At 42.1% G+C, this 12,221-nt stretch overlaps 1 protein-coding gene across 1 annotated transcript in view; it reads right to left on the reverse strand.

Annotated features, from left to right (window-relative positions):
• The window catches only part of COL1A2 (collagen type I alpha 2 chain), a 70,663-nt gene extending 58,990 nt beyond the window's left edge, over positions 1 to 11,673 (reverse strand). Inside the window, exons 1-4 of the mRNA XM_084858792.1 lie at positions 11,448 to 11,673; positions 5,697 to 5,732; positions 1,057 to 1,140; positions 452 to 508 (exon numbers count right to left, since the gene is read on the reverse strand). Of these exons, the coding sequence (XP_084714918.1) occupies positions 452 to 487 (36 nt within the window). The 5' untranslated portion in view covers positions 488 to 508; positions 1,057 to 1,140; positions 5,697 to 5,732; positions 11,448 to 11,673. The remainder of the gene's footprint in view (positions 1 to 451; positions 509 to 1,056; positions 1,141 to 5,696; positions 5,733 to 11,447) is intronic.
• Positions 11,674 to 12,221: the final 548 nt, after the last annotated feature.

The raw sequence follows: 12,221 nt of genomic DNA on the forward strand, positions 1-12,221 counted from the left end.
CCTCTCCCCAGCAGGGGCCCTCCCCATCCATGACATGCACAGTTTGCAAGAGAGGATAGGTGATGGCTTGGGCATCTGGATGCCTGGATGCCACCAGGGTCCCACTCAGTCGAATGAGCAGGAGGGCCCCCAAACGCAGCAGGACTGGCTTCCTACATTTTGAAGTAGGTAAAGCAATACAAATTGCTAAAGACCACCCCTTACCATCAGAGGACCATTACCCAGAGTCTAAAATTGTCTAGCGGCTTGGCTGGGAGGCACAGTGGTCCTTATATTACTATGCAACAGTCTGTGGAGCTGTATGCATGCATCACATAGCTGAGGCACAATGTTGGGAGATCTCCATTCATGGGCTGCTCCTGTGGGCTATCTGTTCGCAGCCAGGGTAGCACCTATTGGTGCAACTTGGATTTGTGCATATACTTCCGTGAGTAATGAAACATTTGCTTACCATAGGTCCGGGGCCAAGGTCAGCTGATTTGGACATGTCGTACTGAGCAGCAAAGTTCTGTAGGGGATCGAAAGAAGTTAATATAATCAGAAAGAGGTTTAGAATTCAAATGCTATCCCCTATATACCCAAATGAAAACGAACATTGGGCTCTGAATTTGCATTTCTGTATCTCGAGCCCTTCATGCTTGTAGAAAAAAAATAATCATATGGAAATGTGATGGCCTCATGTGTAAAGCTGTATTAAGTTTATCATTAGTTTCAGTATCAAGAATACATTATACAAAGCCAATAGCAGAACGTGCAAATGACTTTCATGGGTTCATCAAATTAATCCCTGACTAGCAAAATAGCTCTTGAATGAAGGGACAAGAAAGGCCCAAATTAAAATGGAAAATAGTATATTAATTGTTTCTTCTTTGAATATTCCTAGGTCTCTAAGGATGTTCCTACCTATGGAGTACTTGGAGACACGCCTGAGAAGATATGGTCAAAGATATGGCCCCTGCTTTTGAAATGCTAGGCCTTTTATGACCTGCTTGGCATTATATGTACCATTAGATACTTTAATGGATCACCAGTAAAATAAAACTTTGGATGCCTTACTCCGCCAAGACCGGGAGGACCAGGGGGCCCTGGGGGGCCTGGTGGACCATCATCACCATCTCTGCCTGGTGGACCTGGTAGACCCTATGGGGGAAAAAAAAAAAAAAGATAAGTAAAAATAAGTAAAAAAAACAGCAAATAGAAACAGAAACAGCTACAGGAGATATTGCTGCAGTCAAGTTATTCAGATGCAAAGATACAATATTGTACAACCCCAGTACAATATGTACTTACCATATTTGTACTTTGGAACTATCTAAACTTCTCTGGTTATATTGCTTCATGGCAACTGGAAGATTAAGGGTGCAATTCTATGCAAGTTTAGACAGAAAAAAGGCCTACAACACCCAGCATGCCCCAACCAGCTATGCTATGCTGGCTGGCTGGGGCATGCTGGGAGTTGTAGGCCTTTTTTTTCTGTCTCAACTTGTATAGAATTGCACTCGAACAATGCAATTCTGAGTATACATGCTTACTCAATAGGAACATAGGAAGCTGCCTTATGCCGAGTCAGCCCCTTGGTCCATCTAGCCCAGTATTGTCGACACTGACTGGCAGCAGCTCTCCAGGGTTTCTGGCAGGATTCTTTCCTAGCCCTAACCGGAGATGCCAGGGATTGAACCTGGGACCTTCTGCATGCAAAGCAGGTGGGCTACCACTGAGGTTACAGCCCTGAGGTTAAGGTACCAATCCTATACCCATTTACCTGAGTAAGCCCTATTGAATGCAACAGGGCTTACATTTGAGTAGACATGCATAAAATGGTACTGTTAGAGGCCTAAACATGAGATGTCTGACTATGTTAAAAATTCATGGGCATATTTAACACTAGGACTTATTCACACTGAGCTTTTATAAAGGTTTTAAAACCATTTAATAGAGCATTGATTTGTGACAGTGAATAAGGGTTAACAACAACACCCCTCTTCTGCAAATGGCTAGAAAAGCTTGACTTTTATGGGTCACCATACAGGGAAAGATTCCCAGTGCCCCAGGAAGGCCTTGACATACTAGGATGACTATGAAAGTGCCAGCTGAAACCACTGTGTGTTCCAATTATCTTGATGTGAGTACATGTTCTGAACCCATATTTTCTTCACCCAGGCCTAGGATATGTCTATGTCATTCATATGTATTAACTCCTTGATGTCACTTAAGGTGATATGAGGTGGCAAAATTGGGCTAACTGTAATTTGTACCCTGGATATTTGAACAAGTGGGATCGCAAAGATAATTACAATGCCCTTCATACCTAAGAGTAAAGCGGGGACTGACTGCCTAAACAAAATTTGACTCTAAAATATGTTTTAAATTAAAAATATGTGTAAATCTCAGCTGAACAAAGCAGACATGTTAATTCCTGTTAGTAACTAACATAGTTCTGGACTAGTTTTTGTTTGTTTGTTTGTTTTTAAACCTATCAAAACATTTAAGCGACAAATATTGGATATACTTCATGTTCCCCAATTTTCAGTTGTCTCCCTTCGCTTCAACTATTGAAGATTGTATATATGAATAGAATGCATGCCAATTTGGCCATCACTCCCATGCTACGTTGTAAATTCTGTGTTTACCTGCAGGCAAAATCAAAGGCAGTCTTTACAAAGCATTTGGGCCTGTCTGTTCCAATAATGATTTTTAAAATATCATTAATATCATAATTTAAAATATCATATTTTAGTGGCTAACACTATTCCAATAAGAAGCAGCTGGATTTAGGCAGAATCAAAGTCAGAATCTTTCCTAAGTTATGCCTGGGCCATCAGATTGTCATTATCTATGGCAGGATGCCCTTATTAAAAATCAATTTATAGCCTGCATGATTGAAAGTGGCCTTATATGTTGGTATAGGTATTTTCACATCCTTGACAACTTAGACGAGTCTTCCCCAACCTAGTGCCTTTCACAGATGTTAGGCTACAACTCCTATCATCACCAGCCACATGGCCATGGAGTTGTAGTTCCACACAGTTACAGGGCGCCAGGTTGGGGGAAGGTTGATCTAGACTGCAATTTTCATTGCTGCACAGATGGGGCAGGACTCTTCTGTCAGACCTCCCACACCAATACATCAGATTGCCAATTCTAATGAGGTAACTTCCAGGACAATAAGAAGCACAAAGAATGACTCAGAATATACCCAGATTGACAGTGGCTGTTAAAATGAGCAAACAGGCTGGGGGAAGGGGTGCCTGAGCATTCAGTACAAGATAATTTCTGATTAAAGCCTGGGTTCCTTATTTATTTATTCTTAAATGTGTATCCCACCTTTTCCCCTCTTGCAAGGAGCCCAAGGCGGCTTACATGGTCATACTCTTCTCCATTTTATCCTCACAACAAAATTGTGAGGTAATTAAACTGAGAGTCAGTGACTGGCCCAAAGTCACCCAGTGAGCTACATGGCCGAGTGGGGAGTCCAGCACTGTAACCACTACACCACACTGGCCCTCATTCCTTAGCATATTGTTAATACGAAATCAGGCCCGCACCCCTTGTGACCCACCTGGCCAAATGCAGTGCCCGTGCCATGTACACTACAGCAATCTACCAGAGCCACATTGTTGACAGTTTTTGCTGCCTACCTAGGCCTTCAAAAACTGGAAGAAGGGAGACTGTTGTCAAGCACCTGACAGGCCATAATACATGGCTGGTGGGCTGTGTCAGACTTCGTTGGTCGCAAATTGTGTTGGCTTACATGAGCCTTCCCCAGACACCTGCCGTCCAGATGTGTTAGACTACAACTCCCAGCACCGCCAGCCAGCCATGGGAGTTGTAGTCCAACACATCTGGGGGCACCAGGCTGAGGAAGGCGGACTTTTACATATGAAATGTTAAACAGCAGTTGTGACTTCAATATAGGCCACATCTGAAGGAAGAATGAACTTCACTTGAGTCTTGAAGGAGTAGGCCTCAGTAATACCTTATGCGGTGGCACATTCATATTTACTACTGCAAGTAGACATGGTAGGAGCAATGGCCACCTGGCTCCCTGACATGTATGCCAATCTGACAGTGTGAGGGAAGACTTCCATATTTGCCATGTTTGCTCTACATTTCCACATATACAAGTTAAGAATATAATGTGTGAAGACTAGTCACTGAGCAGCTGCACTCCTAAGGCCTGGGCCTTGCATTCCTATACCTCTGTGACAGAAACCCCATTGATCAAATCTGTTTTGGAGCATAGCCGGCTCCCCTGCTCCCTCCCTTTAACAATCATGCAACATTATTTAAAATATTACAGGGAGGGATAATAAAGTCCCATCCCCCCTGTACGGTTGTTAATGAATGTGTTCCAGCTGTCCAGTCTGGACTGTCAAAGAGAGATCCTTGCGGGCAAGATTTGTGAGGGAATCTGGTGGGAGGGAGATATCAGTTCTGCTGTGTAATACAGTTAATGCTGCATTTGTGTGAATGGGCAGGCAAAAGGCAGGGGAGCCATATGAGAACTCTCAGAATTTTAGACAGCATATAACCTCATCCTCCATTCCTGAGTTCCTAAGTTTCTGACTCCATGCTTTTGCAAACAGCAGTACTCACATAGGTATATCAAAGAGGTGATAAAAGCAGTCTTGCATTGACAATTAGCAGGATGACCACATCAGCTCATTGTCAGTAAGCTATCATCTAATTAATGCAAGAGCTGCTATTTAGTTGTGGGAATCAATGGGTTTTAATCAATGGGTGTTAACTGTAACTGTGGCTAGATTATGGCCACAAACTCAGCACAGAGAGATGAGACTTATTCTCATTTGACCTGTAGGGATGTTCTTAGCTCATTATGTGTATGTATTCTAATCATGTGGTTTACTTAACTTAATTTTTCATTTCTTCATTAAGATACCACATATCTCCACTAACAAATCATACTGTAACAATTGGGACCCTTCCCCCACTTCTACATACACACTCCAAATACAAATATGACTACATTTTTTGGCTGCAAACCTGAAACCCAGTAGCAGTAATCAATCCTAGACACTTTGAGGGGACTTGGGAACAATAACGACTTCAACCCTTTGTAAATGATCTTTCAAACTGTTATATGACATCGTCCAAATTCTGATCTCACTGTAAAGCTATACAGTGCCCCGTTACCTTTCCCAAATGGTGCACACAACATTTCCCTGAGTAAATGTATTCACAGTACAGCCTCATGTATATGAATTGTCCAAGGAGACACACACCAGAAAACATTTAGATCGCTATAATTCAGAGCAACTTGTTCCCATTGTTTTTGGGGAGTGCTCTCTCACATCGTTAAATAGGACAGAATGATGGTGGCACATAACAGATTGCATTGAGACTAAAGTAGTCATGCTTTAGTCCCAGTGAAATCAATGTTAGTCATGACTAAGTTGCCTCACCGATATCAGTGAGACCAAAGTATGACAAACTCAATCTGATTCAAAGCCAATGATTTTAAATCATCAGGAGATTTAAGCTGCAATCCTATACACACTTATCTGGAAGCAAGTCTCACTATACTTAGTGGTTCTTATTTCTGAGTAGACATGTATAGGATTAGGATGTTAATACTGGAGTTCAAAGAGCTGGCACCCTCTATAGGGTTTATGACTATTTATCCAGCAATGACTCAAATGTAACAAGCAAAATAAACATAAATCACAGCTCTTTACCCTGTCTCCTTGTGGCCCTTTTACTCCTCTGGGGCCCTGAAGATGAAACAAAAATGATATAAATTGTAAACAAGTCTTGCAAGCAGCTATGTTCAGCATAGAAACCTACAGTATGAATAAATAACTGTCTGCCAATGAAAATGTGATAAAACCTACTCTATACATGGCTTCTGCTGAAAAACATAAGTATAGTTTTGGTTACCTATAGTTCAAGAGTGGATTCAACACACTTGTACTTTACTTTTAATATAAACTGAGTAGACAACACACAAATAGAAGTCTACTGTTGATTAGCACTTCCTTAGATGTCTGGTATTTATTTATTACACCTTCGTCTCTAAACCAATCGTGTAAATTCCTTGCAAATATTTTGTAAGTAGGTAATTTACACAGATATTTGATACTGCTAAATTCTGAGACAACCTCAAGAAGGTTGCTTAGGTGTACTCCTTTTCTATAAATAGTGATTCAACTTTCATGTTTATTAGATTTTGGCTTCAGTCCACTTACATCTGAATCCTAAATTCCTCAGATCTCCCACTGATTTCAGTGAAAATGATTTTCCATTAAGCTTACATCACATTCCCAGTTACCTGGGAGTAATCCCCATTTTATTCAGTGGGATTTACTTCTGAATAAACCTGTATAAGCACAGGCTGCCTGTGTGCTTAGTATCTCAGCTGGGTTCCTAAGCAAATTCATCTGAAATGAACGGTATTTACTTCCAAGTTCAAGTTCTTTATTTAGATTTACATTAAAGTAAATAGGACATGATTTTGTACTTCTGAAAGACCCCTTTTCACCAGGTCTCCTGAGCTGTTGTCTAGGACTGCATCAGGTCCCTGATAAAAGCTCCATCATTTTAATACAAGAATCACTTAAAAATGCTTACCCTCAGTTCCGTTGCCTAGAAAGGAATGAATATGAGGTCAGAAAAAATCTAAAATTAGCAATATGTCATTTTAAGTGCTAGAATTAACCAAGTTATTATTAGGCAAATTAGCTTAAAGAAATGCATATGTAGTGGGGAGGGGAGGGACTAAATTAGTTAGTAGCTGCTAATTCATGCAAATGAGATATTATCAAAAGGTCATACCTGAATTCATTCATGCTTTTCAAATGCAATGTCATTTTTAAAGATACCCTGGCTTTAAATCCTAGTTAGAAATATCCAAAATGGTAGCGCATGCAATGCGATCTCTCTGCTCTGCCATATCCTCTTAATCTTACATTCACCTATGAAGGTAGCTTTTTTTCACAAGGAGGACAGCCCATTAGGAAACTAGGGGTGGGTACAGTTTTGGGCAGTCCCCATGATGTTTAATAATCACCAGCTTCTCCATGTACTTCTTGGGAACTGTGGTTCGTAAATAGCCATTCTGAAACATGATACATAGTCTACTCTGTCGATTAGGCTGTGCATTGTATTTTTAAAGTAGTTATACTGACCTCAGTTACAGCTGAAAAAACAAAACAACAAAAAAAAGTTAATTAGTTTTAAGTCACAAAATGTTTTGAAGTATCGGATTTATCGTTATTAAAATGATCCTGGTAGGAAATGCAAACATGAAATGACCAATTTAAAAACCTGATTAAATATTCTCTGATCTCTGCAGCACGTTGCTGATGGATGGCCCTACTCCACTTGGAAAAGCTTTTTTTTCCCTTCTGATTTCATGATTCTGATTCTAATTGGTATGTTTAAGAAAAGGTTTTGTAAGAATCAGAACCAGGATCGAAAGGGCCATGAAAGGTTTCTTCCCACACCTTCCCACTATAGTCCCTTACATACCCCCCCAACCCACTCCCAAAGACAAGGGACTCCTCCAGAGCAGGACTCAATGGGGTTTGAAAAGATGCATCTAAAAAGGAAAATAGGCAAACCTGCCCAAGTGTGCGCATACACGCTTGCTGCTCACGCAGGGGCTTTATGGGTCCCAGTGAAGGTGATCCTGCAACTTTTCTTCTAGGAAATATTTGAATCACCTCTTTGTCTCAGAAAGCCAAAACCAGCATTTGAAATGGAGATAATTCAAGCTGAAGTTATTTTTTCCCTTCCATATTCTTGCAGCTAACATTAAACTAATTGTGTTTTGATGAGAATGAGACCCTGTTGGTCAGTCTATTCTTACACATCCATTCAGATATGAGTATTCATTGGCTTTGACTACCAAGAGAATGCATAGATTCTCTTTTTGGCATCCAGGAGTTAGAAGATTCATTAGCAACAAAATCCCCTTTCTTCCTGACTTCCATATACTATAAATTGGGAAAAGCTTGCACACTGGATTCTCCCAGGGTGTGAAATACCAACACTTATATAAGCCAGGATCCAAAAAGCCAGGCTACTAGTTCTGTACACGTAAGGGGGCATAAGATGTGCATTTCTCAAATAGCAGCACCCCCCCCCCCCATGCAGATTGTGATGTGGCATGCGGGAGGGGTCTACTGTTCCATGAAAAAGGGGAAAAATCCCAATGGGAATGCTCAGAGCGGCTCTTCAGAGCCCAGGTAGAATATGGGAACCTCATCATAGTCTAATGCGCCCTGTAAAGTATACTCTTTTTAATGAGCCTGCTAAACATACCAGCCTTGCAAATATGGGCACCAGTCCAGCAAAAAGAATACTGCCTGTTACTCTAAGGGCTCGGAAACTGTGAGAAATTATGTTGCAATGGGGCTTTCTGTTCTGCTGCTGCAGCACTTCCTTTGCCCACTCCCTTTTCTCTGGCCTGCTGTGAGATGCAGCTGGAACACTGCTGATTACAGAAGGCAGGAGAAAAGGACTGGTGAAGTTTGTTTTTGAACATCAGAGCAAAAAGTCACCATGGTTGTATGTCTTCTTTGGGCCAGGCAGAACCTCTCTGGTTTTGGGACCTGGCTACCCTGCCTACAGATAAGTACCCAAAATGGATCAGCAAATATTTATTTATTATTACATTTATATCTTTCCTTTTGCAAGGAATCCACATTAATCATAATGTGAGTGGCAATTCTGAAAAGCTGCTCACCCATAGAGAATCATTACATGCTCTGAGTGGCTGAGTCCAAACAATGCTAAGGCAGTGCAATCTTATGAAATAAGCTGGACTGTGTTCAGTGGCCCTTATTCCCTAGTAAGTGTGTGTTTAGGTTAAATGCTATTTTAGACAAATTGTTGGATAGGAAACCTATGGTTATATTGTTAATTTTGCACATGGATGATGGTTATTATAATATTTAATAGTAATGGTAGTATAAAATAGCAGAAAATTTTTACTGACTTGAACCAGCAGAAATACTATTGGGAAATTGGATGATGGTTGAAATGCTTAATTTAGTATATTCTTATTATCTTAAGTACATTCATAATTATCTGAAGCACTAGGTGAATAAATCAATCAAAATCGTAGTCCTATAAGAGGACTGAATAAGGTGTTTTGTTTTGTTTTTTGAAAATGTAACATTTGTAAATGGATCTTGCTAGGGGAGGAGGGATTATTGACTGAAATGTTACTGGGTTGGGAACACTGCCATTCTTTCTCCTTGCCACTGGAGGGAGAAGTACATCTGAATATCCTCACAACTGTTGAAAGTAGGATCAAACTGATGATGTTGAATGTAATTGTAAAGACAAAGTGCTCCTAAATTATGTTCGACTAATAGCCAATCATTAATCGTGGCAACTCTAATAGACTCCCTGGCTGTCTGCTTGCTTCAGTGAATCCAGTTCCGCCAGATAAAATGTGACAGGGTAAATGCTTCTTTTACAGTATTGGTAGCATTCGCCATATCCAAAGTACACAGTAGGAATTACTGGTGCATGGATGTATTGCATGAGGACTATTGCATGAGGACAACATGAAGACTATAAATTGCACATATTTTAAATACACAAAATAGATGTGGTGACAGTGTTTTGCTGGACCAACTTCTCTTTGGACAGCACGCAAGGTTTTGAGTTACACAGAACAGCTTTTCTTAGTCAGATGTAATACTACAGCTTGTCTACTCCCACACCTAAAGAAATGGGTCCAATAGAAGATGATCTCTGTACATCATGTGGTGCATTGATTAGAGGGTTTGGTTTGGGCATAGGAAACCCAATTTTAAATTCATACTCAGTCATGAAACTCAGTAGGTGGCCTTTGAAAAAGTACTATACCTCAGCATAACCTACTTTACAAGGTCGTTGTAAAGAGGGTAAAAATCATTCTCACCTTACCATGGGATTCCAACCTAATAGATATTTATTTGATGGGATTAACCTGGCAACAGCTGCCCATGCCAAGTTTTATGTTCAATTATTCACTCCACTATCCACAGATACAAACATAAGGCTAAAGAAAGATTATTTCAGAGAATATGATTTATGCAAATATCCTGCTGAGTGAGGAACTGCTGTTGCAGGATTTCATCCTATGTTTAAAAAAAAAAGATTTGCAGGGAAAACTTTGTATGTCTTCTCTACCAGAAGGGGGCGCTAGGGCATAATAATGAGTGATGGAAGATTCCTGGAATATCCATTAGTCCTATTGGCTTGTTTCTTGAACAAAAAGATCATGAAACATACACTTTCCCTCTTTCCTGGTTGTCCTGGTTTTCATAAGTGTCTTCTTCCCTTCCCAAAATAAATCAAAACATTTTTGAACAACTTATTCTGAGAGAATGGCTCACAAGAACTCTCCTTGCATGTACCTTAATGACTAATTCTCCTCCCTCTCTCTCAATGATAATGGTGGTATTATTATTATTATTATTATTATTATTATTATTATTATTAATATCATCACAAGAGTTGGTCCATCTGGACTCCAGTCACTCAAGGTTGGGTCCCCTGCACTACTGCCTTCTTCCTCCTAGAGGGCGCGTTGTGAGTATCTGCAGCACTCTTAACTCCACACAAAGATCATGTACAACGCCCTAAACAGCGACTGTTCTTACGGATTTGGTTGTCTGTTGTTCTCTGAATCATCTCGAGAATGTGAGGCAAATAAAGGTTAATAAGAATGTTAAGACGTCTCCAGGGAGATGAGGCTGATGCATTTAGGATTTCTGTGTTCCTCAGTGCCAACCTCATAACTCTCTTTAAACAAATGGGTTTTTGTCCATTTTAATTTGAGTTATGTATGGGTTAAGTATTTTAAACCCCTCCCCTCTCTCTCAAGGGGTGGAGTACGTGGGAGGGGGGAGCTGCTTGGCTTCATGCCAGGATTATCATATTTGAGTCAAGGAAAAAAAGGGGAAAAACGTCTCAGTAAGTTTTGAACAAGTCTAAACCCTTCTCAGCGTCTCATGGAAGTGGGAAAATCTTTTATCAGCAAGCCTTCCCCAGCTGACTGGGGACAACTCCCATTGTCCCCAGTCAGCAGGACCACTGGCCATGCTGGCCGGCATGGATGGGAGTTGTAGTCCTAACACATCTGGAGGGCGCCGCGCTGGGGAAGGCTCAAAGGGCTGATGGCGATTCCCGAACCACTTCGACCAGAGCAGCTCAGTCTTCCCCAACCTGATGCCCTCTCCAGACAGCCCATGCTGGCTGGGAATGATGGGAGTTGCATCCCGACCTATCTGGAGGACACACGTTGGGGAGGGCTGCTCTAACTGGATGGGGCTTGCCCTGGGCAAACCGGTGATGACGGAAGCAGTTTCTGAAGTTTTGGAACATGCCCGGGTCTCAACGTTCCTCACTGCCCCCCCCCCCCGAAATCTAGGGAAGAATAGAGCGGCAGGACCATCTTATTCCATAGCAGAGTCCCCCTTCCCCCAAACAATCTAAAGGCACTTACATTCACTGGTTGCTAGGCATGAAGTTACTGCGAGCAGCAACAAAATCCGTGTATCCACAAAGCTGAGCATGTCTACTTGCTAGACATGCAGACTCCTTGTGTTTCAGAGTCCCTGGGTCGGTGGTGAGCAATTACTTAAGGGACGCAGGCATACAGTCGTGGGGGCGCGTAACTCCAAACTTAGCAGAAACCTGCTGCCCGGGATGCTAAAATAATAAAGCCCTCGACGGCCCTATTTATACGGCAGGAGGTTCCCTGCTCCGGCCGAATCGTGGAACGCGTCGCAGCCAATGGGAGGCCGGCGGAGCTATCGGGGAGGGCCGGGCGGCAGGGAGCCGCGGGCGTCACGTGACCTCCCCCTCCAACCTGTCCCCGCGGCTTTGGCAGCAGCAGCTGCTGGGTGGGATGGCGGCAGAGAAGAAGGGAGAGGGAAGAGGAAGGCGCGCGGAGGAGGGAGGAGGGGGAGAGACGCTTGGAGGGAAGGCAGGAGGTGGGGATGTTAAATTGGTTCCATTCTTTTTGAGGACGTGGACACTTTGAGGCTTTATAAAGGAAAATCTGAGTGGCTGTCTGGATTCTTTTTCTTTTCTTGATCCCCCCGCCTCCTCACCCCTTTTCCCCCTATCTCCCCCCTCCCCCTCTTTTCTTTTGTGGGTTGCACATTTGGGAGACTTTTAGGACTCGCAGGCAGGCAGAGAAGCGAGGCGGTTTCAAAGCAGGAGCTGTCCAGGTCCTGTCATCAAGGTGAGGGAGGGAG

The sequence above is a fragment of the Heloderma suspectum genome, chromosome 5 (genome assembly GCF_057233095.1).
Source record: "Heloderma suspectum isolate Gila_16-S chromosome 5, 16-S_ref, whole genome shotgun sequence".
Lineage (NCBI taxonomy): Eukaryota > Metazoa > Chordata > Lepidosauria > Squamata > Helodermatidae > Heloderma > Heloderma suspectum.